General features: G+C 50.9%; 1 protein-coding gene across 15 annotated transcripts in view; it reads left to right on the forward strand.

Moving 5' to 3' along the window:
- The window catches only part of PTPRT (protein tyrosine phosphatase receptor type T), a 1070511-nt gene that overhangs the window by 1005994 nt on the left and 37600 nt on the right, over nt 1–26917 (forward strand). For 8 of the 15 annotated variants that reach the window (XM_045444560.1, XM_045444561.1, XM_045444562.1 and 5 more), the window contains 9 exons: nt 4694–4730; nt 6029–6126; nt 8641–8700; nt 9426–9542; nt 14104–14258; nt 17560–17695; nt 19783–19932; nt 21421–21594; nt 25182–25313. In XM_045444560.1, coding sequence (XP_045300516.1) covers nt 4694–4730; nt 6029–6126; nt 8641–8700; nt 9426–9542; nt 14104–14258; nt 17560–17695; nt 19783–19932; nt 21421–21594; nt 25182–25313 — 1059 coding nt within the window. The remainder of the gene's footprint in view (nt 1–4693; nt 4731–6028; nt 6127–8640; nt 8701–9425; nt 9543–14103; nt 14259–17559; nt 17696–19782; nt 19933–21420; nt 21595–25181; nt 25314–26917) is intronic. The other 7 variants (XM_045444565.1, XM_045444566.1, XM_045444570.1 and 4 more) reach the window with 1 other exon arrangement.

Below are 26917 nucleotides of genomic sequence, written 5' to 3' on the forward strand. Positions count from 1 at the left end.
GTGTTACAGGCAACAAATGAAATTGCTGACGATGCAGGTGGATCTCCAACATCGACACTGAGGATGCCCCCCCCCCCCCACCATGCCTACCAGCTTCCATCGTTACAATGCATTCTGCAAGCCTTTGAGGATAAGAAGCCAGGGATTGGGCTTAAGATCCTTGCTCAAGGTTGCATAGCTAGAATACAGTTCTCTGCACACTAAGGACACCCCACCACCCTTTCCCTCCCTAGAAGTACTACATTGTACACACAGGCCAAACAGCCTCTGCTAGATGCTGTCTTAATATATGACACTGGCCTCTGCTGGATCTCATTGGTTAGAGTCAGTCTCACTGGTTAGAGTCAAAGGTTCATGAGACCAAAGTCATGGATTCAGCCCTTGTTGGGTTTATTCAGTCCTGCTTACCAGCCTTATGATCTTGGGTGAATTATTTACTTGTTCTCATATCTGTAAAGTGGGATAATAATGCTGCCCCAGCAGGATGTGATAACTGATGTACCTCTCAGTCTCCCATTAGGAAACAGAGGCTCACTGAACTGAGGAGAGTTCAACAAGGGTGGGGGCAGGATTAAGGGAAACCAACAGGGTGGGGTGCAGTATTCCCGGGCTAGGAGTAGTAGCCTCTGACAGAGAGTCAGTGCTAACCTCAGTGGCCTGATGCGGGCGGACCTAGAACATACACCCAACCTCCCCATGGTTTCTGAGTCCCTGCTTCTGCCCCCCATTTGCTGAACACAACTGGAAGCTGGAGGCCACAGAAGCCCATGATGTGGTCCATATGGGTCAGCATCCCATGGCACACGGCAGAGCGTGGAAGGGAAAAGTAGAAACATGGAGGGACAGAGAAGACACCAAGCACAAGCCCCTCCTAGCACACTGTCACCAATATAGGGTGGAGTGAGGGGTGGGGAAGCGCATTAATTGTGAACCTACTATGTACTGCAGCAAACTTAAACTGCCTTAGTCTCTTTGGAGATTCCCAGCCAGACACATCCTAGACAGCTCTCTAGGTCCTCACCCTTTTGCCCTGGTCTCCAGCCCAGTTGAAATCATCCTGGCTCTCAGAAGAGCTAACTGCCCATGCTAGAATCATTTATCCACAATTGGATCTTGACGATCCATTAAAACAACTCCATTTGGATAATGAGCTAGATGGGGCCAGCCCTGTCGGTGCCTCCAGAGGCCATGGTTCTGCTACCATCTGAACCATCCCGCCGGTGGGTTTGTTTGCACACCCGAGAATGTATTGGCCACTTGAATCTGTTATAAATTACCAGCCTGGAAATAAATATCGTATCTGGGTCCCCAGTAAGTAACAGATGCATGAGTCCAGAGTGAGATAAATGTGTTTTGGATGCAAGCCTCTTTCCCGTTGCTCACAGACGGATGGAGGCAGCCGGGGCCGGTCGGCAGTGGGTCTCTGCTGTGTAGGTGGGACTTCGGTGAACTCAGAGTTCATTTAAAGTTAGGAAGTTTCCTGTCCCAGTTCCTGGCAAATCTCCAGCAAAGACCCCAGTTAAGCAACATGGTTCCTTTTATCTCCATTGTTGAGGAGTCTCGTGGTTAGAATGTTTTCTCTTTGGGGACTGTCTAGGGTCTTAGAGACCAGAGGGCCTTTTTACTCACATGCAGTGTGCATGAATTCGATACATGTGTATCAAGGCTGGTGGCCCAGGCAGACTTCTCTGTGCTGGGGACACAGCCATGAGCAAGCTGGATACAGCCCTGCCCTGCTGGCCCTCCCATTCCACTGGGGAAACAGTGAGCATGTACATAAACAAAGAACACTGTGCCATTTGGTGACAAGTGCAAAGGAAAGTAAACCACAGAAACTTTAAAGGGGCTGGCAGGGTGGTCAGGGGAGGCTCTCTGTAGAAGTGACTGGTAACAGAGCAGTAGCCCGGATGGAGGGAGAGAGCAAACCGCTGAGTTAACGGGGGACACATGTAGCAGGCACAGGGAATGGCCAGCGCAAAGGCCTCTAGATGGAAACACGACTGCTGTTTCCGAAGAAGAGAAAGACAGCCAGTGAGCCAGGGGAAGAGCAGTCGGAACAGGAAAGCTCCTGGAGGGATGGAGTGGAGATACCATTAAGGTGCCCCAACCTCACCCAGGTGACCTATTCATGCACGTATGCCACCAGCCAGCCTTTGCTGAAAACGGCACCCAGCTGAGTGTCACGTGCTGTGGCCCAGGAGGAGAAAAATACAAAGATCGTATTGCAGCTCACGTTGTGAGTATGCTCATTGGGCATCTGCAGAAGCCTGTGGGACTGCTCAGGAGGAGGGAGGTCTCATCTGAGGGGTAGCGCGGGGAGGCTGGGACTTAGGGAACACGAGAGGGGGTGCAGAGGGACAGCTGGCAGTGAGGCTGGAAATGGATCGGCAATCCTGAGCTGAGGCGTTTGGACATTACTGTGCAGGCAGTGGGGGGCCACGGTAGGCTGTTTGGTGGGGGAAATAACATAATCAGATGTGCACTGGAGACTTCATTCTGGCAGGAAGCAGATGAGCTATGGGACCAGACTGGACGCAGGGAGGCCAACAAGAGGCCAGAGCTATGGCCCAGGTCAGGGAGGACGAGGGCTGTAATGAGGAGGGATGATGGCAGGGTGTGGGGGAGTGGGCATGAGAAACCGCATCCTCCCACACTCTAGGGGATTGTTTTGTGTTACCAGACCTACTCAAGAAAACTCCTGGAGCCTAGGAAACCTTGTCCATCTTGACTTGAAGGAAGAGTTACCTCCTGGTCCTCTCACCTCCCTTCCTACTTCCTATGTGTCAGAGAAGAGCTCTGTTTTACATTAACAGGCAGAGCAATGAGGAGGGAAGGGCTGCTGATCTCACAATCTCCCAAGTGGCCAACACAGACTCTTAGTCGTGGTAGGCACCCAATAAATGTTTGCCAGATAACCAATAAAATAATATAAAGTCCTGTACGTTAAATCTTAGGATAGTGCCTGGGACATAGTAACTGTCATATAACCCTAACAGCAATCCTATGATGTAGATAAAAGTACCTGCATTTAACAGCAAGAAATCAATTGAGGCACAGGGAGGTTAAGTACTTGCCCCAGACCACCACACAGCTCTTAAGGGTCAGGGCCGGGATTCAAAACCAGGCAACAGGGTCCAGAGTGTGTGCACATAACTTCTTCCTACCTTAATGTATTTAGCTGACCTCTCAGCAACTTGTTCTTGGACACTTGCTCCGAGTCTCACACTCTACTAGGCTCTATGGAAAATATGTTTAAAACTTAGGAGGCAGTGTTTGTCCTCAAGAAGCTGACAACTCACTAAGAAGACAGGACTGCTCAAACAGAGCTTAGGTGGGGCCATTGATTCCTAGTCACTGTGGTTAACCCAATAATAGCTCAGGCCATGACAGTGCCCTGGGTTGGTGCTGACAGTGAACTCTGGCATCTCTAGAGTATGCCCAGCAGTTAAAAGGTACCTACTGAATATTTATGGAGCAGGTGGAAGATTGAGGTGGAGGAATATATAGGGGACCCAAAAACTAGTCTTCGAATCAGAAAGTGGATCCAGAACTTCAGAGATAGCACATCTGTTTCACCATAAACCATACAGGTGGCAATTCTGGCTCATTTCCTGAGAAAGAGGAGGCAGCCCATCCACCCCGGCAGGGAAGAAAGACTGATCACCAACATTTAAGAGAAACTAGATATTCATCAAACTTTAGGGCTTGTTTTCTTTTGAGATAGTTAACCATAAAGGAAAGGGGATTTCAGGACGGTCAATGAAAATGTCTCCACCAGCAGGCTCCATAATTGGCATCTGTATTTTGAAATTTTATCCATCCATCCATCCACTCATTCACTCATGTGTTCATTCACTAAATACTAATTACATTCAGTGTTATGGACTAAATGCAAATCTTTGTCCCCAAACTTAAACTCTACCCAGTAGGATATAATTCCTCTCTGGCACTAGAAAGGGGATCCTCCAGTATGGCCATATCCAGGCCAAAGAGAAGGTTATCTTCAACCTCTTCCCCAATGATTAGGGTTATGGGGCATAGAGTAACCCCACACCAGAGCGTGCATGGCAAGGCCTATTGGGACACTCTGAGATGGACAGGAATATCAGGAACTAGACTCTGAAACAGAAAGTGGCTTTATCAGCCTCTGGGTCACACCTGCACGGGGCCCTCCCTGGTGAATGGGACTTCCAATCCCAAGCCCAGCCATGTGACACAGAGATGGTCACATTGTGGCATTCTTACTGATTTTTTTTTTCTAATTGTTACTAATTCAAGGGGCCAACAACTCAATGGCTTTCTTCTGGTGGGTGGCCTACAGGGACTCACACAGTGTTCTGCACACAGTTATGGCCCAGGAAAGACTTCTTGGTGGTTTATGTCCCCCCAGAAACCCCGAAATTCCTTCTCCACCTCTTTCTGGGTGCATGGGCATAAGTAATGTCCACCCAGTTCTTGCTTCCAGGGCAAGCCTCTGTGGGCCCCTCACAAGTAACTATTATAAATTGAGCGATTTAATAAGCTCTTTACATGCGTTACCTGATTTAATCTTTGCCACTTCTCTGGGAAACGTCTAACGCTATTCCCACTTTGCCTATGAGGAAACCATGTCTTGGAAAGGAGAACTATTACTATTAGAGTGTTTGCAAGCTTTGACTGCAGGCCCTCACTGTGCTTCTGTCCTGTTGTCCAGGGATACCATCGACCTCGGCACTACATTGCAACTCAGGGTAAGTACTCTCCTCTTCCTTGAAAGGGTCTACGCCCTTCCCTGTAAGAGAGGGATGGGCATCTGCCAGCAAAGAAGCTGCAGAGGAGTAGGGCTAGAGAGCCTCCAGGGGTCCCTGGGAGCGTCCATTTGTGTTTTTTGTGAAGGAAAGAGGTGCCAAGTTCAGCTCTAGGGGAGGGACATGAGCGAGAGATGAAGGAGATGTCACTAGGCAGCGATCAGGCAGGGCAGACCAGAAGCATTGGCTTCAGGATCCACCATCCGGAACTGGAGTTGATGCTGCCATATCTCTTTGATGAGTATATGCCTAGAAGACGGAAGTAGAAAACAACGTGGCTGTACATCATCAGAGGCTTAAAAATGATCCTATCTCCCCAACCGTTGGGGGAGGAAATCCTGTAGATAATTACATATACGGACAGGGATATATATAAAGATACTCTTCACAGCATTATCTTCAATAGCAAAGAAGTGAAAAGTCTTAAATGCCCAACCGTTGGTAGATGAGTTAAATAAAGTGTGATACTTCAATATTCTAGAAAATTATGCAGTGAATGCATTTCATGCTTGGTCAGAATTTTTAAGAGCGTGCAAAAATGCATATAATGATGATGCTTATTACAGCAAATGCATACATAGAAATAAGGGTACATACACAGAAAAGTGTATACATATACAGAAAAATGCTATTCAGATTTTGATACAAAACACATGTGTTACTTTAGTAATCGTGAAAGCGATGAAGGCCCAGGACATTGAAAGAGAAATTTCCAAGGAAATTGCTTTGGACTCTCGGATGCTATCTCTCTTGCCTTGTCTGTTTCTTTCCGTCCCTGCTGTTTGGGCTGCAGACGAATGCTGCCTGTGTTTGTCAAGCTCACAATCGGGCCTCTTCTGTTTGCGCCGTGAGCGTCTGGCTCCCAGCAGCTCTCTGTCTCTCCTCCCTTCCCTGCAACCCCAATTTCCTCCCTGTCTCTCACTGAGCTTCTAGAGCCCAATTCTGAGCGAGAAAATCATCGCCAGGGAAGGGCAATGGGTGCAGGACACATGGGGGCTGCGGGAGAGCAGAGGGAAGAGAAGAAGCTGTCGACGTGTCCAGCGGATGCTATAGTCCATGCTCTGCTTGGTTGGAAAGCTGCTTTTCTTTCCCGTACTCTGGCCCTGGTCTCGATGACTTGGGTGTCCCAGCAAGGATCATCTGGCCTTGCTCTTGCTTACCTCTGCCGAGCCTTGACTGACCACGCAGGAGGGACAGCCTCTTGGCTTCTTCCTTGACCCTGTCACCTTCTCTGTCGGCAGGTCCAATGCAGGAGACCGTCAAGGACTTTTGGAGAATGATCTGGCAGGAGAACTCGGCCAGCATCGTCATGGTCACAAACCTCGTGGAAGTGGGCCGGGTAAGCCCCTCCCGCAGCCACCTGGACAGAGGATGCTAGTGCTGCCCTCCAAACATTCCTCTGCTCTGGGCCTTTTGCCAAGTGCCCCCATTCAACAGTGTTCAACAGTTCGCCCCACAACAACCTGCATGGGAGACATCCTCACTCCTGCTTCCCATTCGAGGACTGGCCTTTCCCTTCAAATCATCCCTCTCTCCACCGTCACCCCGTTGATGATGTCATCTCATGCACTTTGAGGAAACTAAAGCCATCAGACGTGAACTCTCATCTTCACACCGCAAAGCCACAATCCTACCCACATCTACAACCACCTTCTCATTCTTCCCCCTCTCTCATCAGGGGGATCCATAAAAAATGGCCATTTTTGTTGACCCCAAATGGTAGAATATCTGCTGTTTCTAATGGTTCCGCCTCATACGACGGAGGAAGTGACTCTTGCCCTTTCAAAGGCAATCCCAGTGCCTTAAATCACAGATTCTATTCAATATTTTTTTCATTTCTCTGCTCACTTGAAAAGTAGCTCTTTTTCTCATTGCTAGATCATTCCCCTGAATGTAAAACATCCTGAGTACCTTCCCCCTGAAAAATATAAAGCAGGCAAACAAAAAGGATTCTCTTGTCCGTACTTTTCTGCCAGACTCTAAAGACACACACAGACTCTGCTTCTCCACTCCCGTTCTCTTCTCCCCCATCCAGCGTAACTCCTCCCTCCATCCCACCCATAGTGACACCGTCAATATCACCAGCATCCTTCATGTGGACGAACAGCCACTTTCTTCTCATCGACCTCAGCCTCTCAGAGCATTCGACCCTTTGCTCCCTTACCTCTAAACCTGGATATTCCTCAGGGTTCAGGCCTCGGTCTCCCACTCTGCTCTATCTTGACTCTTTCCTACGTCATCCTTAGCTGCTCCTAGGGCTTGGAAATGGGACTGTTATTCCCCAGCTTGCTTTTACTAACTTGGTAAACTGTGGCATGTGGGTGGGCGGGCTGCTGGGTTTAAAGGTGAGGTGCACAGACCCTAGAATGAAGAGGGCCTCTCCACTTACCATATGAACTAACTGAAGAGTGGGCAGGTAAGTTTTTGTTTCGGCAAAAACCAGATAACCCATTAAAATAAAGAGTCCTGGCCTCCAAGATAACGGGAAAGAGAGAATCTGGGCTGTTGTCATAATCCAGGCTATGGACATCTCGCAGCCTCATAGGACTCTAGGGCCAGGAGGGACTTTATCCTCGAACCCACTCTTACCTAGTCCTTTCCCCAATTTTACAGATGAGGAAACAGGCCCAAAGGGGTGGAGTGACTACCCTGGCCAGAGCCCTGCCAGGACCACTGACTCTTGACTCTCATGCTAGTATCGCAGCCCCTCCACTCATGACTGCTCCCCAGGGACCCAGGCCTGGGGGAGGAACTGCTGTGGACAAAAAAACAAAACAAACAAACAAACAAAAAAAAAAAACTAGGATTTAAGAATTCAGAGGTAAATTCCAGCCTGTTCTATAACATATCCCATATTGGAGACAGACTCCCTTGATGGACAGATCATGAGTCTGATTTGGATTTGGCGAGGGAACAGGGGAGTACTCTCTTGACAAAACTCCTAAGAGCCAAGCACCGTGCCAGATGCTTACTGTGTATTACTTCATTTGGAGTCCCAACAACTGCCCCAGGTGGTGTTTCTGGTAATTACTCAGATGGCCTAGCTTTGCATCCTGGCTCCATCCGTTACTGACATTGGACACTTTTTTAGCCTCTCAGTGCTTCTGATTCCTCATCTGTAAAATGGGGTAATAATAATATCTGTATGAGGTTGTAATGATAAGCTATTAAAATAACATATGGAAGGAATTCATAGAACACTTAGTAAGCAGTGAGAAACAGTAAGTTGTCAATAAGTGTTAGCTATCATTTTTTTAAGTTTATTTATTTATTTGGAGAGAGAGAGAAAGCACGAGTTGGGGAGGGGCAGAGAGAGAGAGAATCCCCAGCAGGCTGTGCGCTGACAGGGCAGAGCCTGACTCGGGACTCCAGCTCACGAACCGTGAGATCATGGCCTGAGCCGAAAGCAAGAGTCAGACGCTTAACTCTCAGAGCCACCCTGGCACCCCTAGCTGTCATTATTAATAAGAAGTTGAGCCTCAGAGATTTCGGCACTTTCTGGAAGCTACACAGCTACTGAACGTTAGCACCAAGCAACGCATCCATTTGCCTCCAAAGCCTGTTGCACTATACCAGCATTTCCCTAAGTGGGTTCCACGGGATGCTAGCCTGCAGGATGTCTAGTGAGAAGAGGGTTCCATGGTTAAATACGTTTGGGAAATGCTGTGCACTCTTTGCCCCTCTCGGAGAGTCGAAAATACAGTAGCGTTAGCACATTCGATGAGCTGAGGAGTCTGGTAGCAGAGCGGCCTGTTTAACTTTGTTTAATCCAGCATTTCCCAAACTCATTTGACCACAAAACCTTTTTTTTGTTTGTTTTTTTGTTTCTTGTGTTTTACCTAACACCTATTAGCGCCCAGCGGAACACACTGTGGGAAATGCCACTGTAGGCCGCGCGGCGTCCCCCGGAATGGTAATGCTTTTGTTCTTTTTAGGGGAAAGCAATGATGATCTCTTCTTCCTCCCGCGGAGTGTGACGCAGAGTCAGGATGTGGGACTGGCTTGTCTGTAGCACCTGCACCCACCGCCCGGGCACAGAGCGGTCACAGAGTCTTCCCTCTGAGCCCAGCACCTTCCATACTTTTCCCAAATGAGAGCCTTTCTCCTTCCAGCCCCCAATTTCCACCTCTTAATAGTAATGTCCCTCTCCCGACCACTTCTGCTTCCACTCCCTTGCTGTTGCCCACCTTTTATTCTCATCTCTGCTCTGCTGACACTGCCCAGCTGCCCCAGCCTGACCTCCACAGAGAGGGCTCAGCCAGAGCTAGGAAACTGGCCAAGTGACCCCAGAAGAGTCACCAGACCTCCATACTCGAGCGTTATTCTCATCTGTAAACGGGGTAACGCCACCTGCCTACCTCACCTTGATCTATTCGATCACTTAGGGTGATGATGGACTTGGAGATTTTAAGGAGCTCTGCAAAAGAAGGTACCACCATTATCCCTAACGGCTCCAGTTCCTTGGGGAGAGAGCATGGCCCTGTGCTCTCTCAGCCAGTCCCTGGCCAGCTGAGAACCCCTTCGACCGAAATTCCACCCAAATCGCCCTTGGGTTTATCTGAACAGGAAGGCCAGACGAGGCGGCTGCTCGTACTCAGCCACCCACTCATTCGTCCTTGTCTCTGTCTTTTCTCACAGGTCAAGTGTGTGCGATATTGGCCGGACGACACGGAGGTCTACGGAGACATTAAAGTCACCCTGATTGAAACAGAACCCCTGGCAGAATACGTCATACGTACCTTCACAGTCCAGAAGGTAAGCTTGTTTGTTCATTCTGGGGATGCACTGAGCGAGGGTCTGCTCTGTGCCCATCCTGTGTTTGGCACCAGGGACGAGTCAGTAATCAGGTTGGATGTGAATCCCATTCCAGAAGATGCCCCCCTCTAGCAGGAGAGACAAACAGAATTCAACAGACAAATAAATGGACTAATGCCATATGGTGATAAAAGCCATGGGAAAAAAAAAAAAAAAAAAAACATGCCATGAGTGGAGACAGGAAGATGATGTGGTGAGAGAGGGCTTCCTGGAGGAGGAGGTATTGAGGCAGATAATGAAGGATGAGAAGGAGCCAGCTGAGGGAAGAACGGGAGGAATACTCTGCCAGGCAGAGAGAAGGAAACATGCAGAGTTGAGGGGAAAGAAGATTTCAACATGTTCTAGGCCTGTGGTTCTCAACTGGTGGTGATTTTGTCCCACAGGGGACGTTTGACCATGTCTAGGGACATTTTTAGTTATCAAACCTGAGGAAGGAGGGGTGCTCCTGGCGTCTATGGGTGGAGGCCAAGGACGCTAACATCCTGCAATGCGTAGGACACCCCAGCACCCAACCACAGATGTCAGTGATGTCAGGGTTGAGAGATGCTGGTCTAGGTATTGAAACGAGGCTAGGGTGCAAGTAAGCAAGAATGAGATTTCATAAAAAAAAAAAATGAGAAAAGCTTAAAATGAAGAAAAAAAGAATGAGATTCCAAATAATTATTAGATTAGTAATTTAATTGGTCTCATAATGCTAGCTAACATTTATTGAGCAATTACTAAAGCAGGTGCTTTTCTCGGTGCTTTGCATACATGAACTCATTTAATCCTCCCAACAACCTCTTCATGGAGGTACTGTTATTACCCCCATTTTAGAGGTGACAAAAATTAGGCACAGCGCACGTACATCAGCTGTCCAGAGTTGCTCGGCCATAAGCCGGCCGAACCATGTTCCCACCTCAGCCCTTGACTGAGGCTCGCTGTGCCTCCACTACTCCCAACACGCCATTTTCTGAAAGCACCTGCACTACTGGACCAGGTGGCCCCAGACCTGAGGATGCAGAAGCATTGGGCATTCACTGCTGTGAAAGCTGTACTGTTGAGGTTTGTGCAAGTACTTTTGAGGACCGAAGCAGGCACATGCACGGTATGGTGCCTGCACGCGTGGTTGAGTACAGGACACGCTCCTCCTGGCCGTTCCCTCTCCAAGCCCCGTGCTCCTGAAGGCCTACATCTGCAGGCTCAGGTGAAGAGCCAGGAGAGAAGGGCCCTTCTTCTTGACGAGGAGGAAGACAACAGGTGCATTGATGTGGCCTTAGGTCAGGTTCCTTAGAAGCAGAGCCTGAGACAAGGATTCAGATGCATATAGTGCACCCTGGGACCACTCTCAAGAGAAACTTGCAATAGAGGGCAGGAAGCGGGAGAGGGAAGGAGAAGAACCTGGGCAAGAGAGTCTTCCGCAAAGTCTAGCCCAGGCCTGCTCCAGGGGGCTTCCAGAGCATGACCTGCACCAGAGAGTTTGCCCCCTTGCCTCAGTCTGCCCTCTGACTGTAGACCAGCCACTGAGAGGTCACCTCCAGCACAAGTTGGCTCTTGTTGGCTGAGGGCACCGCTCCAGAAAAGGGGAGTCACTCGCAGTCAGCACTCCTGCAGTGGGGAGTCCTGGGGACACAAGCCACAAAAAAAGGTCCTTGGATGGGGCTCCCATCTCACCTGGCACATAAGCAGTTAGTGTGGAGAGTGAGATGAGCAGTGGGGACATAGTGGCCCATCCTGGGTCCCACACCTGAGCAGGGAGGCTTTGGAGAACCGTACACAGGTGCTCAGCAAACTATCTGGGTCATTAGCTCACAATTGGTTCTTGAGCCAAGCCTGGGAGCCAGAAATAATAAACAGGAAGCAGCATATGCCCTTGAAGAGAGCACAGTCCCAACTTGGAGAGAGGGCCCCTGATACATAACCGCGATGGAGGTAGTGAGGTCTCGAACAAGGGCTTCCCCGGGCTGAGGTGACTCTGAGCATGGAATGAAAAACTGAGTATTCTTGAAGCTGTTTTCTCCTACTTGAGCTCGTCCATCAGGGCCCTCATCTGGGCCTTTGTTCACTCCCACCTGGACGCCTACCCCAGCCTCCTGGGGCCTCTCTGCTTCTAGTCTCACCCCATCTTAGTCTGGGTTTCTGGGAGCCAAGTCTGAGGCAGAGCTTTGGGTGCCCTTGTTCTGAGGAGAAGAGAAGAGAAGGAGGAGGCGGGATGGGGCAGGGGAAGGAGCCAAGCAAGGGAATGCTTTCAGCCTGAGACCAGCATCAGCCAGATCCCATGGGAGCTCTAGAGACAGGTAATCCGTCTCAAGGCAAAGGGATCTTCTGTTCCTCCATTAGGGTAACCCAACGTCCTGGTGTGCCCAGGGCCATCCTGGCTTTAGCACCAAAAGTCCCATGTCCGGGAAACTGCTCAGTCCTGGGCAGTCTCAGGAAGTCAGCTGCCCACTCTGCTGTCCTCCAGCCACTGAAGGCCAGCTGCCCACCCCCACCCCCAGGGGAAGTGGCTCCTGGTTGGCTGAGCAATTCTGAAGGAGGAAGTGGCTGTGGGCATCAGCCAAGACTCAGAGGAGCTGGGGATGGGGTTTCTGGCCCAGGAAAGGGGACCTGAAGGGCACTGTCAGCGCCCTCTGCACTGCCCCCCAACACACCCGCTCAGATCCCTGCTTCACATAGCAGCCTGCATAGTCCTCCTAAAAATGCAAGTCTGATGACGCGCTTCCCCTTCTGTGCACCCATCCCTGCAGCCTCCCCAGAGCTCCCCAGTAAAGACTCAGTGTGGGATACAAGGCCTCCTGGGATACAGCACGTGCCCCGTCTTCTACTTTCCTCTGGGGGTGCCCCGTTTGTGATTCTGTGCATGAGCTGCTAAGTAAGCCCTGTCCCCACATGGATGCCCCGGCTGCCAGTCTCCCACGGAATCCCGCCATCTCTTCTGCTGGGCAGTACTCGGACATCAGTGTCTTACAGTGATTAGGCGTGCAGATGCGAAGTCCATCAGCCAGGGTCCAGACTGGGTTACAACTTACTAGTTGTGTGACCTAGTTATGTTACGTAACCTTGCTTAGCCTCAATTTCCTCATGCACAAAATAGAGATAACAACATAAGGACTGGTCTGAGAATTAAATGAGTCAATACATTGAAATGTTCAGAAGAGTAACAGGCATGGAGTCTGTGTTTAATAAGTATTAGCTATAGGGGCACCTGGGTGGCTCAGTCGGTTGAGCGTCCAACTTCAGCTCAGGTCATGATCTTGTGGTTCATGAGTTCGACCTCCACGTCAGGCTTTGTGCTCATAGCATGGAGCCTGCTTTGGATTCTCTGCCTCTCTCTATGCCTCTCTCCCACTCACACACATACGCTTGCTCGCTCGCTCTCTCTCTCTCTCAAAAATAAACATTGAAAAAAATTTTAAATCTTTAAAAAACACTTCTTTAAAAAATAATAAAACAAAAAATAAAATAATAAATAAATTAAAAAATAATAAATGTTAGCTATTATTGTGTCTCAAGACTCAGGCCATGCATCACCTCCTTTAGGAAGCCCTCTCTGATTTCTCCTTCCCCAGATGGGGTTACCTGACACTCCTTTAAATACTTCAGTAGAATTATCCACTTAGGGGTCTGCCTCCCCAGCTAGACCATGAGCTGTTCCAGGGATGGGGGCCATAGCTTTTATTTCTGCCTTTGCAGTGCCTAACACGAGGCACAGGTAACCTCAGTGAATATTCTTTAACTGAAGGAATGAACACTCTTCCTATTCAGTGTTTCCCTGCACACCTGCGGGAGATTGCAAGGTAAGAAAGAGTGGGCAATGACACTGCCTAAGCTCAGGCTCCAGGTGACACCTGACCAGAGACTGGTCAGAGCAGTGCCCTTAGCCCGGAGGGTGTCTGTAAGGAGCGGTGAGAGGGGAAGAAACTGGAGGCCCAGGCCCCCGTCCGTCAGAGGAGCTCTAGCTTTTATTTGTTTCCTATCTTACCATTCTAAATAAGAATCTCATAACTAAAGAAGTCTGACACGTTTTTTTAAACTTAAAAGCCATGGAGACAATGATAGGACTGGAGAACTGAGGGACACAGACCCCAGTCACAGAAAAAGCCATATAGTGTACTGGCAAGGACTTGAACTTGTTGTTTAAGGCCAACCTTTCTCTGAGTCTGTTCTGCTGAATAGAAGTCCCATGACACTTTGTCAAAAGAGGGTCCCTTGGACAAACGCTGTGGGAGGCTGTAACACTCCCTTGGGGATGCAGAGTGTACATGAGCCCACGAAAGTCTCTGAGAAGTCCTGCAGCAAAGCCACCACCTCTACGTTACCTACTTCCATGGCCCCCAGGCGCAACAGATGACAGAAGTCTCTCTGTGTGGCAACCCCTGCTCACGCTGGTAGGGGCCTGTCCTCCCTGATGGCAGGGAGGCTGGTTCCTCGGTGCAGCAACCGTGTTCCCCGCGGGTGCTTGGGGCAGGAGGGGGCACGTGGGTGCAGCAGCTGGAGGAACAGAGGCGCGTTCTCTCCTCAGAAAGGCTACCACGAGATCCGGGAACTCCGCCTCTTCCACTTCACCAGCTGGCCTGACCACGGCGTCCCCTGCTATGCCACCGGCCTCCTGGGCTTTGTGCGCCAAGTGAAGTTCCTCAACCCCCCCGAGGCGGGGCCCATAGTGGTCCACTGCAGGTAAGTGAAGTCCTCCAGCTCTAAACAAGGCTGCTTCTGCTTCTGCAGCCTTGCTCTCGGGGACAGAGACACTGTTTTTCCAGTGGCCTTTATTCTTCGCCTTCCAGACTGCCCTGCCCTGTGTCCCCAAGCCCAGCCCCAGCCCCAAGGGCTGATGACGACGACAATATTGATAACAAAGTAATAGTAGCAGTACCAGTTGGTATCATTACTGTTGCCCTGAAATAGTAAAGCCACCTGGGGACGTGGCCTTGCACCGACAGCCTCCGCCCCATGTGCACTTTGCACAACTTCTCACGCGGCCTGGAGGGGTGGGCGTTATCATCCATCCCATTTTACAGATGAGAAATACCGAGGTACTGAGAAGGTGGACACTTTGCTCGGGGCCCACAGGGGTGAAACGGCAGAGCCGGGAGTTCACAGCCATGGCCGCAGATGCTCGCCCTCAGCTCCTTGCCGTGGCGGCAGGGCGCCTCAGTGGAAGCCCACTTCTCTTCAGTTCTTGTATTTTAAAAATCAATTGCTGGCCTGCAGGGTCCTTAATAGAGAGTAAATGGACAGCGCCAGGCTTCACCTTATTATGGAGAAGAGATATTTTCAGCTCTGACCTAGAAAGTCCCCTGGGAATGACTGGCACATCTTCCAGTCCTCCTAAATGGAGATGAAGTGTCATGTCAAGGGCGTTAAGAATTGGACCAGACCCGAAGGCCAGCTGGCCTGCACACTCCTTCCTCCCAGTGCCTCCGTTTTCCAATGTGACCCTGGGCCCAGCCCCGCTTTTCAGACACTGCGTGTTCTTAGCTGCATGTTAAGTTATCTTACCCTTGCCCTGGCGGTGTCCACCTCAGTCAAGGTGCTGAGTCAAGCCAAGGAGGGTCTCCACAAACTGCAAGCATCAGGGAGCCAGCCCCTTCTCACTCAGCATCCATTTACCCTCCCCCACCACAAGCAGGTGTGAATTAGACAGCCCATTTCACAGATGAGGTCGCTGAGGGTTAGGAGAGAATACTCATCATCACCTGTGGGCTCTCCAGGCATTTGGCATACATGGTCTGCTTTACACCACATGACAGTTCAAGGACGGGAGAATGTTTGCTCCCCGCCCAGTCCTGTGCCCCAGAGAGCAGCCAGAGCAGGGATAGGGAGGAAGGGAAACAATGGCAAACATTCATCAGGCTCTCCTTACATGATGGCTCTATGTCTTACCCCCATAATAAGTCAGCCTTATGCGCCAGGCACAGCGGTCCCCACTCCTGGGTCTATTCTGAAGATTAAATGTGTTGGGTAACAAAATGAGGTGCCTAAGAGTAGTCCTGCCATGTAAGACGCACATATAAAATACCACCGTTCTCTGCTTCTAATATCGGCCCCACTCCCAATCCCAGCACCTAGTGCATACAAGGCGCTCCATAAATATTTGTTGAATGTGAGTAGCAAGCAACCATTTATTGGGAAATTGCTAGGTACCCAGGCACAGGGCTAAGCAGTTTCCATGCATTGTGCTTTTTCAGCATAATGTCATGCAACTCACACGTACTGTGCTACTAATTAATGCTACATGGTGGGCTTATTTATTATTATCAGACTCGTGTTATGGTTGAGGTTATGGAAGCCCAGAGAGGTTAAGTCATTTACCCAACGTCACACGGCTCGTAAGTAGTTGAGCCAGGATTTGATTCCAGGGGCCTGGCCCCAAACATCATGAGCTCAGTTGCTATGTGAGGCAGAAATAAATACAGCTCAGGTGCTCAGGAGAACACTGCAAGGAGGCACGTTGTACATGTGAGGCTCGCGGGCACCAGGCAGCTTGCTCACTGGTGGGGGATCCAAGGTGGGTCCTGGTTGTGTCCCCTAAAACAGGCTGAGGAGGAGACGTCAGGAAAACACGGATGAGTGCCTCTTCGTGCTGCCTCCTAGCCCCTGGTGCCCGGCCCACCAAGTCCCTTCCGAGGGATCTGGACCGGAGGTGTAAGGGTACAAATACAAGTCCAACTTAACTCAGTTTAAACCATACAATTTTACTAAGAACAAAGAGTGCTTCCCAGGGGTTTGTTTTCCAGATCATTGTGGGTGACAGTCCCCTCGGGCCTGTCCTGCCTGGACTTACAGTCGGCCAGCATTGCTCTCCTTCCTGCCCCAGCCCTGGTTTCCCCAGGGGAAGCAAGATGTGAAAACGCAGCCAACATGGGCCTCCTTGGTGGTCTGGCCTTCACTTCCTAAACTGCATGCATTCAAGGTCAATGTTCTGTTTGTCTCTGATTCAGTGCCCTGACCAGAACCAGTGCTGGCCTGGGACCCATGCCATGGTCCATGGGGGTCGTGCTGAGTTCTTCTGCTATTTTGTACTTGGTCTGAGATTTTCCTGAAGGAAACACCAGTGATCAGAATGGAGTATGAATCAGAATCAGAGCATATATACCAGACCAGGGTCTTGGAGCCATCACCTGCTCCAGTTTAAGGATGCTCCTGGGTCATGTTTCTGGCAAACAGGTGCAAGCGGAGCCAAGCCCCGGGCTTGTGACATGGGACTTGGGACTCGCTCTGTGCCTTTGAGCCAGCTCAGAGGATCTGGTTTCTGCCCTCTCCCCTTTCCTCTGCTCCCTCGTCTCTCCGTCCTTGCTGCCATCTGTCAACCTGTTTGCTGACGAAGGGAAAAAGTGGAACAGAAGGGGGGCGGGGAGTAGGGAAGACATGTTTATTAGGCTTCTCCAGTGTGCCAGGCACCATGCCTTGCATGATACAGACGGATTGGCTGCACCCACCAGATGAGGCAACGACAGACATACGTGTTGTTGAAGCGTGCATTTCGTGCTGTTACTAAGAACGTATAAGAACACAGGCCCTGGAGCCAGATTGCTGGGATAAAAAGTCCCACCTCCACTGCACGCCAGCTGTGTGACCTTCAGTAAGGTCAGCCCTCCATGCCTTGCTTTTCTCACCTGTAAATGGGGTAAGAAAACAACCTCACAAGGGAGTTAATAGGTAACATTTGTAACACACTTCGAACAATTTCTGGCACTTTGTAAGCATGAAATAAGTGCTTGCTAATGAGTACAACAAATATAAGCAGGTTTTGATAAAACAGCCCCAAAGGCAAGCATTGCTCTCCCATTTTACAGAAGAGAGCTGAGACTCTAAGTTCACTTGCTTGCTCTGAGTCTCCCCGCAGTGCTGGGATTCAGGCTTTTATGTCTGACCTCTACAGCATGCCTCGGGACAGGGCTGAATGGGGGCGGGGGGGGCCTCCCCAGGGCTGGTCCTATCCCAAGGTCCCTAACACAGACACTGTCCTCTCTGCCAGCGCTGGGGCTGGGAGGACCGGCTGCTTCATCGCTATCGACACCATGCTCGACATGGCCGAGAACGAAGGGGTAGTGGACATCTTCAACTGTGTGCGTGAGCTCCGGGCCCAGAGGGTCAACCTGGTGCAGACAGAGGTGAGTCCTGGGGCACCGAGCTGGCCAGCCAGCTGCAGCCCTGGCCTAGGAGAAGCAGGGTAGAACACTCACCCATGGGTGAAGGCATCCTAGAGAAAGAGACCCAGGGGCGGGAGAAATGGAGGAAGGGGATACATGGCTGACTGCAAGGAGACCACAGTAGAAGCCAGGACACCACTGCCCACCCTGAGGCCCCTCGGTGCAATGACATCCACCAATGAGGAAAGGTAAGGAGTTCCCCAGTGCTGAGGGCATCTGAGCAGGGGCTTAATGGGAACTTCTAAGGATTCTTCGAATGGTTTACTTGCATTGGGGGAAGAAGAGAGAGAGGGAAGGGTTGGCATTTGCGGAATGCCTGCTGTGTGCCAAGCATTGCTTCAGTCCCCGCAAGAATGGCTTAACCAACAAAATTATTGAATAATTGGGCTGGGTTCCAGGGATTCCAAAAGAGATAACATATAGCCCTTGCCTTCGGGGGGAAAGCAGACCTTCAAGCACCCCTCTGTTCAGGTCAAGAGCCCAAGCCCCGTGGGAAATGAGAGGAGTCCATCTTTAGTGTTGAGCATCTATCTACCATGTGCCAAGCATCATGATGGGCCCTTTGTATTCAGGGTATTGTTCCTACTCACAACAAGCCTGCCAGGCAGCTCCTACTGGTATCCCCATTTCATAAAGAAAGAAACTGAGAAGCTGGGTCCGTGTGACTCCAAGGCTCAAGCACTTTCCCCTGAACCATGCTCTCTTGTTAGGCAGTCTTTTCTGCCTACCCTACTCCTCAGAGCCATGGCTGGTTATTACAAAAGCCCACCATCTGATTCTAGGGAAGGCTGTGGGTGCCCAGGCAGTCAGCTAAGGCAGACAAGAAGCTATGTCCATCACCAATCTTGCAAAGAGAAGTTTTGGCTTTGGGCATGGCCAGTCACTGCCGGCCCTGCAGAGAATCCGGCACTTAAAAACATAGGCCCCTGCTGTGGGGTCTGAGCTAACTCCCACAGGCTAGTGTCTGGACTTCTTGGTGAGGCTGCAGTAAAGCCAAGAGGCTGCTTTATCTGTTCCCAGGTTCATGTTTGCGGAAGACAGCCTTGCTGGCTGGCATCAGGCACATGGCCCCTGCTGTCTGGTGGGGGAGACAGACATTCAAATAGATCATCGTGATGCATCGGGATAAGTGTTTTATGTAGGGCCAAGTTCTGCAAGAGAGCACTCAAATGTTTGTTAAGGGCCTGGGAGCAACAACAGCAACAGCTTCCACCTGGTGGGTGTGCAGAAGACTGTCCAGAGGGGATGAAGCATAGGGGCCATAGAAAAGGGGGAATGGGGTTCAGGGAGAAGAGAACAGCAGGTGCAAAGAACAGAGATGGCCGAGGGGCACAGGGCACAGGAGCAGACCCTGAGACAGGGAGTTGAGGGCAAGTGATATTTGAGAGGTGATCCCAAGGCTCACCAGTTGGAAAGCAAAGAGAAGGAAAGGACACCAAGCTTTATGAAAGCGTTAAGGTCTTTTGTAAAGGTGTTTAATTAACCCTGTGAACAACTGGAGGCCACGCCTACTGGGAGCTCTGAGGCCGTAGGAAATGTTCCCTTCCAAATCTCCTACCTGAGAGAGAAGGAAACTTAGGTATTTATGCCCCAGCTCTCCAGCTGGCACTGCTTGAGGGCTCCTTTCCAGAGCATTGGCTCTTCAGCCATGCTGGCTCGCCCTGCACCCAGCCCAGGTGTGCTCCTGGGACTAGAGGAAATCCCTCGGCATGAATCTCACGTGCTTGCAGTACGTAGCTTCAAAGTAAAGGTGAAAGCTGAGGGGACACAGGCAGGTACCAAGAGCCCTACTGCAGCACATTCAGAAGTTTCTTACTTTCCTCAATGTCTACACAGCTCAGTCTTACGCTGGGGACAAAACTCACCATTGCTCAGGTGGTCACTGAGAAACATGGAGAGTTGGTCCTTCGGGTTTTCAGATAGGAAGCACTGATTCTGCAGTCTGAAGCCTGCCCCTACTTCACAGCCGTGGGATTCAGTTTGGACCACAAATTCCCAGGCCACTGTCCTCACCCGGCACCCTGTCTCTTCTCTTCTTGGCTGGGCAGGAGCAGTACGTGTTTGTGCACGATGCCATCCTGGAAGCATGCCTCTGCGGCAATACCGCCATCCCCGTGTGTGAGTTCCGCTCTCTCTACTACAACATCAGCAGGCTGGACCCCCAGACCAACTCCAGCCAAATCAAAGACGAATTTCAGGTATGTGCAAATCCCAGGCTCGGGGACCCAGCCAACTTCAGCAGCACTGAGCACGTTCATGGGGTTTTCCTCATGAGAACTGATGAGTCTGATGTTTCCAGTGTCTGCAGCTCAAGACAGCTGCAGAATGAATTCTTGCACATACAATGCGCAGCCATGAGCAACTGTTAACCAGTCACTTGGTGACTGCTAACGCTTGTTTTAACTCTGCATATGTTTTTGAACTAACTTTGTTCTAGTCCAATCCTAGTTGTGGGTGGAGACAGGTTTATAAACACAGGTGTGAGTTTCATGCTCTGCCGTCCCTGGAGGGACTCGGGTTTTTTCTTACCATTTCTGTGCAACTGGAGTGTGTCTGTCCTAGAGCCTCACTACTCAGAGTTGTGTCTGGAGACCAGCACCATCAGCTTCACCCAGGAGTTCATCAGGAATGTGGTATCTTGGGTCCCACCCACAGCTACTGAACAAGAACGTAGAGTTTAACAAGATCTCTGGGTGACTTATCTGCATATTGAACTTTGGGAAGCACCATCCCAGAGCTCAGCTCAGACATAGCACATCTGTACTTTGTAACCCAGGTAGCCAGAATGGTGGCCACCTTGGGTGGAGGCCTTGATGTGAGTCACTGAGTAGGCCAAGAGGCCAGCCCTTTGTCCTGAGGTCAGTGCCAGGGTCTTACCTAGGCAACAGGTGCTGAGAACCAGGTAGTGGGAAGCAAGGAAGCTCCAGGAATTGAGGGGCAAGTACCCAGCCCCTGGTTCCATGGGTAGATACCCCAGCCATGCCAGTGTCCCCGTGCTCCCTCAAGCAGAAGCTTTACTGATTGGGAGGGGAGACCAAGTACTGAGTAGGGGAAAGACAGAGGCCACAGCCCCCTCGTGGGCGCACAGAACATCTGGTCTCCTGGCTGGGCAATTCAGCTGTGGCCCCACATTTGCAAGACTCACTCTGCACGACACAACCCTGAAATTTTCCAGACTCCTAGAGCTTGCTTCCTGGGGGTCTCTCACCTATCCTGGGAAGCTCATCCAGACACCCTTCCATTCTGAAAACAGCTTTCTCTAAGAGGAGCATTGGTGAAATCCTTTCCCTCCTTCCTTGGCACTTCAAGGGATGCATGGGGGATTCCCCACCCCCACCCCCTGACCTCCTGGCTCGCCCACACTTCACAGAGCTGAGCAACTTAGCTCAAATGGTTGGCAGGTGTTGGCAGCCTGTGTCTGCTCTGTGTGTGGGCATGCAGTCTGTACATACTTGGCATCATGCGGGTGTCTCACAGCCCTGGTAGGGGCTCTCAGCCTGCATGGAGCAGCTAACGGGAGATGGCGGAACATCACACGGGAGAGGAACAAGTCCTGGGGAGGGACTGGAGGGCCAAACTTTCAGGATGCAGATAGGGTGGGGTAGGCTGGCTTTGAACCTTGCTATCTCCTCTGTTTGGGGCTACCACCTGAGTAATGCCTACCTATCTGTCTTTGCGCCTTACAGACCCTCAACATCGTGACTCCCCGCGTCCGGCCCGAGGACTGCAGCATCGGGCTCCTGCCCCGGAATCACGATAAGAACCGGAGCATGGATGTCCTGCCTCTGGACCGCTGCCTGCCCTTCCTTATCTCGGTGGATGGGGAACCCAGCAACTATGTCAATGCCGCACTGATGGACGTAAGCTGAGCCCTGGCTGGCGCTCACTGGGAAATTTCTTCAAGGTGGAGATGGCTGGAGCCCAGAGCACTGACACCCCACACCACCACCCCCAACCAGCCTCTCTTTGCTTCTGCTCTTCCTGGCCACAAGGACCTTTGCCCCCCCTGAAGGCTCTGGTCCAAACCTATATACAAGCCATGTGCTTGGCTCTTTGCTCCCATAATCCTGTCAAGAATAGACCAAAAGCATAAAATCGGTCCATGACGGCACAGCACAAGCCTTCCCAGTACACCCTCCTGCTGCCCATAGAGCTAACTCTCAGCCTTAAGTTTAGTTCAGGAAACATTCTCTATGCCAGGCCCTGGCCTGAGCTTTGGGAATGCAGGATGGTGCAGACATAGGTTCTGCCCTTGGGGAACTCCCAGGCAGGCTCCCAGAACTCATGTGCAGAGGCAAGAATAAGGCTGGCAGATGGTAGGTGCTCAGTAACTGGACAAGTGATGGGTTTAGCAAAGGGCATGGGCCATGTTTCTGACTGTTCTATCAGAGGCACTTTCTTCTGCTTTCTCGGCAGCAAATCTAAGAAGGGTACTCCTACCCTGACCTGGCTTAGGAGTCATGACCCTAATTAGAAGGTCATGTCCATGTTCCTGACTCATATGCTTTCCTCCTGGGTCCTTCAGCTACTTCCACTGATCATTCCTCCACCTCCTGGATGTAGAGATATTTGCAGCATGAATGAGCCATGGATTATCTGGTCTCATCCTTGTACTTTTAAGCAAAGGACAGTGAGGCCAGAAAGAGGAAGAGACTTGCTCAAGGTCACCCGAAAGCTGCTGGCAGAGCCAGAAGCCAGGACTCAGACCCTGGAATTCATTCCTTGGGCCTCCCCACAGTTTGTGCAGTCCACTAGGACACAGACATCCCGAGGCTCAGGACCAAGAATACCATTGCCTGATTGGGGATAAGCCCTTCAGATTCCGTCCCACCCCCAACCCATGTCCATGGTTACATCCATCCAGCCCACGTGGACTTCCCGTCTCACCCGGAACAGGCAAGAATGTGGGGTGCTCTGTCCTTGGGTCAAAGCCAACTCCTCTTCTGACCTCTGACCCTCCTAAAACTCTCCCCAAGGGCTGTCAGTGTTGGAGGCAGGTGATGGGAGGTCAGTGCTTATCAGCTCTGTCAGGGCTTGCCCTGGCCTTGGCCCACAGGGTGCCCAAGTCCTCCATGAAGACTCTGGCTATGGGTCCAGATGCAGGGAGCATTGTCCTGGTCAGATCAAATAGCTAGAGATGGAGGGAGTACCTCTGGCCTTTACCTTAGAGCTCTCTAAGGTCAACGTGTGCACGTATGTGTATGTGTGCATGCATGTGTGTGCACGCATGTGGCAAGAGAAGGGGCCTGCGGGTATACTCACACTTCCAGGTTCCCCATTGCTTTTTCTCCCATTTGTCCCAACTCCCTCCCCCCTGGCTTCCTCATCTATGCAAGGATCAAACATGTTTCTGGCCTCTACTTAGTAGGTTAGATGCTGCCTGGAGCCAAATGTCTTCTGCCAAGCTCTGATGCTGATTATGTTCTCTTTGTCCACAGGGCATTTCTCCTGTGAGCCATCACTGGGCCTTTGCCTTTCTTTAAAAAAAAAAAAAAAGTCCTTATCTGTATTCCAGTTCAGTCTGTGCATTATCTGGTAACCATAGCAGCTTTGCTCCTAGCAGAAAAATATGAAGTCCTCTGGGTTAATTTTTAATGTTTCCCCTGGTAAAGGATGATGTTATCCATGAAATGGATTGCCGGCTGATCCCTGAAACCCAGCAGGAGCGCGGATCTTGAACATATTTTCAGATAAGACTTTGTCAGGCATGCTGGCCTAATAGAGCATTTATCACAGAGACAGGGAAAAAGGAAAGAGAACTAACATTCACCAAGTGTTGGGCAGGTACCATGTCGGGCCCTGGACTTACCCTGACTCATTCTGTGTTTGGGTGTTATTGTCCCCATTTTCCAGATGAAATACTGAGGCTCAGAGTATTTGCATGACTGTCTCCAGGTCAACTAGCTCAGAAGGGTGGAGTCCAGGGTCTGGATCCTGTTTTTTGACTTTTAAAACCTAGGATCTTTTCTGTGTCTAGAAATGGCTCAAAGACCTGCTCTCTGCAACTAGAGTTTCGCTTTTGGGGAAATTAAATATTCTGACCTCCCAGACTCCCCCCTTTGACCATCCCACTGACCAGGAGAAGGTCCTTGGAAGACAGGACCCTCATGCCTATGTGACATCCACAGTTGCTAGGCATTTTTTTGTCCAGGGCATCAAGAGATAACAGAATGGACAGGTGCTTTGTGTAATATGGTTGGCAGGGTCTTTTGCCTGGGTGTTCCCCTGGTTTGGACAGGCAAGCCCCTCTATCCCCCCCATTTCCTGCTGACTGGACACTCTACTGAAAACAGCTTTGTCTGTCACAAGGCCTGTCTCTCAAGAAAGCTTATTAAGAACATAGGCTATGGGTAATCTCCAGTTTCACAGACCACTAAAGGAGAGCTCTTCAATCTTTCCAAGCCCCTCACGAGATACGGTAATAAATGAGGCCCAGTCAGAGCTCCCAGTGTAGCCTAGACTATCACAAGCTAATTTCTGGGGGCCTCAGTTTCCCCATCTGTAACATGGGACTGAGTGTATGCATTTGTTTGCTGGACCTGTACTGGGTGTCTCATGTGCCAGCCACAGCATTAGGGCCAAGGATGAAGAACCAAGTTGTGTTTCTGCCCTGCCAGTGGGCTCACAGTCTTTTCTTGGGTGCTGGTATTTTCAAGTGCAAATCTCATTCAATCCATATGACAGTATCCCTTCGGAGTTGTGATTCCCCTCTTCCCGATGAAGAACGTGACTTTGGAAAGATCTAATAACTGGCCAGGGCTTACCACCAAAAAGAAAAAAAAGGCACTCTACAAATGATGCCTGGATGGATGGATGGATGGATGGATGGAAGGAAGGAAGGAAGGAATGAGCAGATGGACAGATTGATACATGACTAATAACCTACAAGTAAGAATTTGAACCCCTGGCCTTCCTGACCCTAAAACCTGAGCACCTTCCACTGCCCATTGTCTCACAGCACACAGTGTCCATCTTCTGCCAGGCCTCGGGGCAGGAGTGAGCCTCCTGCAATAGAAGCCCCTTCAGGAGGCTCTCTGCCTTGGGCTGAGCCAGCCCCTCATCCAGCATTGTGGGCACAGGACCACAGATATCCCTAATGTCCCAAGAGGTGCTTTGGCCAGCAGAGCAGCAAATCTGCAGGCAGAATCTTTCATTTCATATTGTAATGATGATTATTTGCTGAGCTCCAGAACATAAATAATTTATTTGAATAATCCCCAGCCGAGTGACACTTTCCTAATGAAATGTCTTAGTTTAGAGGAGAATGAGTTCATTATGAGAAGGCCCCCTTTGTCACCTGGGCACCCAGAGATAACAGAACAGGTAGGTGTTTTGTGCAATCTGTTTGGCAGGTTCGGAGGCCTCTGGCAGCCGTCCAAGCCTCATCACCATCAGAGCATCACTGATGGATGTGTATTTTATGAAGCCTATGTCGTTCCTTTGTCAGAGCCACAAGCAGCCCGCCGCCTTCGTGGTCACCCAACACCCTCTACCCAACACCGTGGCAGACTTCTGGAGGCTGGTGTTCGATTATAACTGCTCCTCCGTGGTGATGCTGAATGAGATGGACACTGCCCAGGTAGGAGGGGCCCAGCCACTGCCCGGGGTGCTCAGGTGCATTTGGGAAGCCATGCCCAAGAGCTGGAGGGAGAGCCTGAGAGCCAGCATGGTGTTTCCCCTGCCCGACCAAGCTGCCTGCTGATGGCCACTGTCTGGCTTCGAGCACCGATCCGGCCCATCCTGCTGCCAGTGGAGGCTGGAGGTCTCTTCCCGGGCCCTGCCACCCCTGAGCCCTCTCATTCCCAACAGTGACTCCCCCCTGCTTGTAGGCTTTGTCCAGCCCTCCCTCCCCATCCAGAGCCAGATTCTGCTCCTTCCACCACACTGATTAGGGCCTTGCTCCAAATCACACCGAGCACACTGAGCTGAGAGGCTCACAGAGCCTCCCCACCGCTGAGCGTCTCCAGCCCTGCGGAATATTCTGATGCCTTGCCACACCCACCCACCCAACCTGCCCCCTGGGAGATGCACCCAGCACTGACAGAGCCTGGAGCTTGAACTGTAGACCCTCTGCCCACTAGCCACCCCAACGATCCCGGCTTCATCCCAGGTGACCCCGGTGTCCAGGCAGGCTTCATGCTTTAGCCCCCCGGGGTCTGATGACTCCAAGAGTGCTAAAGCACCTGTCATGGGACAGCTTCTGGAGCCCAGGTCCCCATAGCAGGGGAGCCGTTCCTGGGTGGGAAAAGTGAGAATGTCCTTTCAGGTTTTTGAAAAGTGATCCTTTCACTGTCTTGAAAGAAACTCAGAGAAACTCAGTGCACTCCTGTGTGCATGCTGGCCTTGTGTGGGAATAAAATAAAATGGATCTGAGCTGTGGTCTCGGCCCTGCAGGAGCTCACAGTCTTGCTACAGAGACGGATGAGCAAATTGTCCCAACCTCGTGTGGCAGCGCTATAATAGAGGTCAGACGCAAAGTGCTGTGCTGGCCGGGAACAGGGAGCAATTAATTCTGCCCAGAGGGTGAGGGAAGACTTCAAAAAGAAGGTGACTTTGGCCTTGAAGAAGGCAGCAGAAGTTTGGGTGTGTGGGGCTGAGTGAGCTGGGAAAAGGCACTCGGAGCAGAGGGAACAGTGGGGCAAAGGCAAGGCAGTGGGAATGTGTGTGGCTTCTCTTTAGAACAGCTAGGGTTGCAGTGGAGCTGGGGTTCAGGGTCTATCGGGAGCAGAAGAGGGGTGGTGAGGCTGCAAAATGTAGCAGCGTCCTCCTTGCAGAGGGCTGCCCATGTGGGCTTCAGATCTCAGCCTTGGCCTGCAGCATAGTGTCAGACCCTTACTTTGTAAGCAACAGAACCCTCTCTTCGAATAAAAGCTTTTGTGTAAGCGCTGTATTGCTCAAGCATGTGTGATCAAGAGATGTTTGTGGTGAAACCACCTGGGGTGGGAGTTGAGCTCCACCCAGACTGGTCTTCTGGTCCCCCCAGTGTCTCTTGGAGAGTCAGGACTCTGGGTGCTTTTGTGAAGCCTCGGGTTTCCAAGGAGCACCGTTAGACAATATTTGCTATCCAGGGAGGAGGGATTCTGCAGATTTTAAGCCATGGTGTGGCTGGTTCCTGTTAGAAAGTTGAGTCTGGGGACCAGTGAGGAGAAAAAGTTAGTGGGAAACCTGGAAGCCAGGAGACTG

This window comes from Leopardus geoffroyi, chromosome A3 (genome assembly GCF_018350155.1).
Source record: "Leopardus geoffroyi isolate Oge1 chromosome A3, O.geoffroyi_Oge1_pat1.0, whole genome shotgun sequence".
Taxonomy (NCBI): Eukaryota; Metazoa; Chordata; class Mammalia; order Carnivora; family Felidae; genus Leopardus; species Leopardus geoffroyi.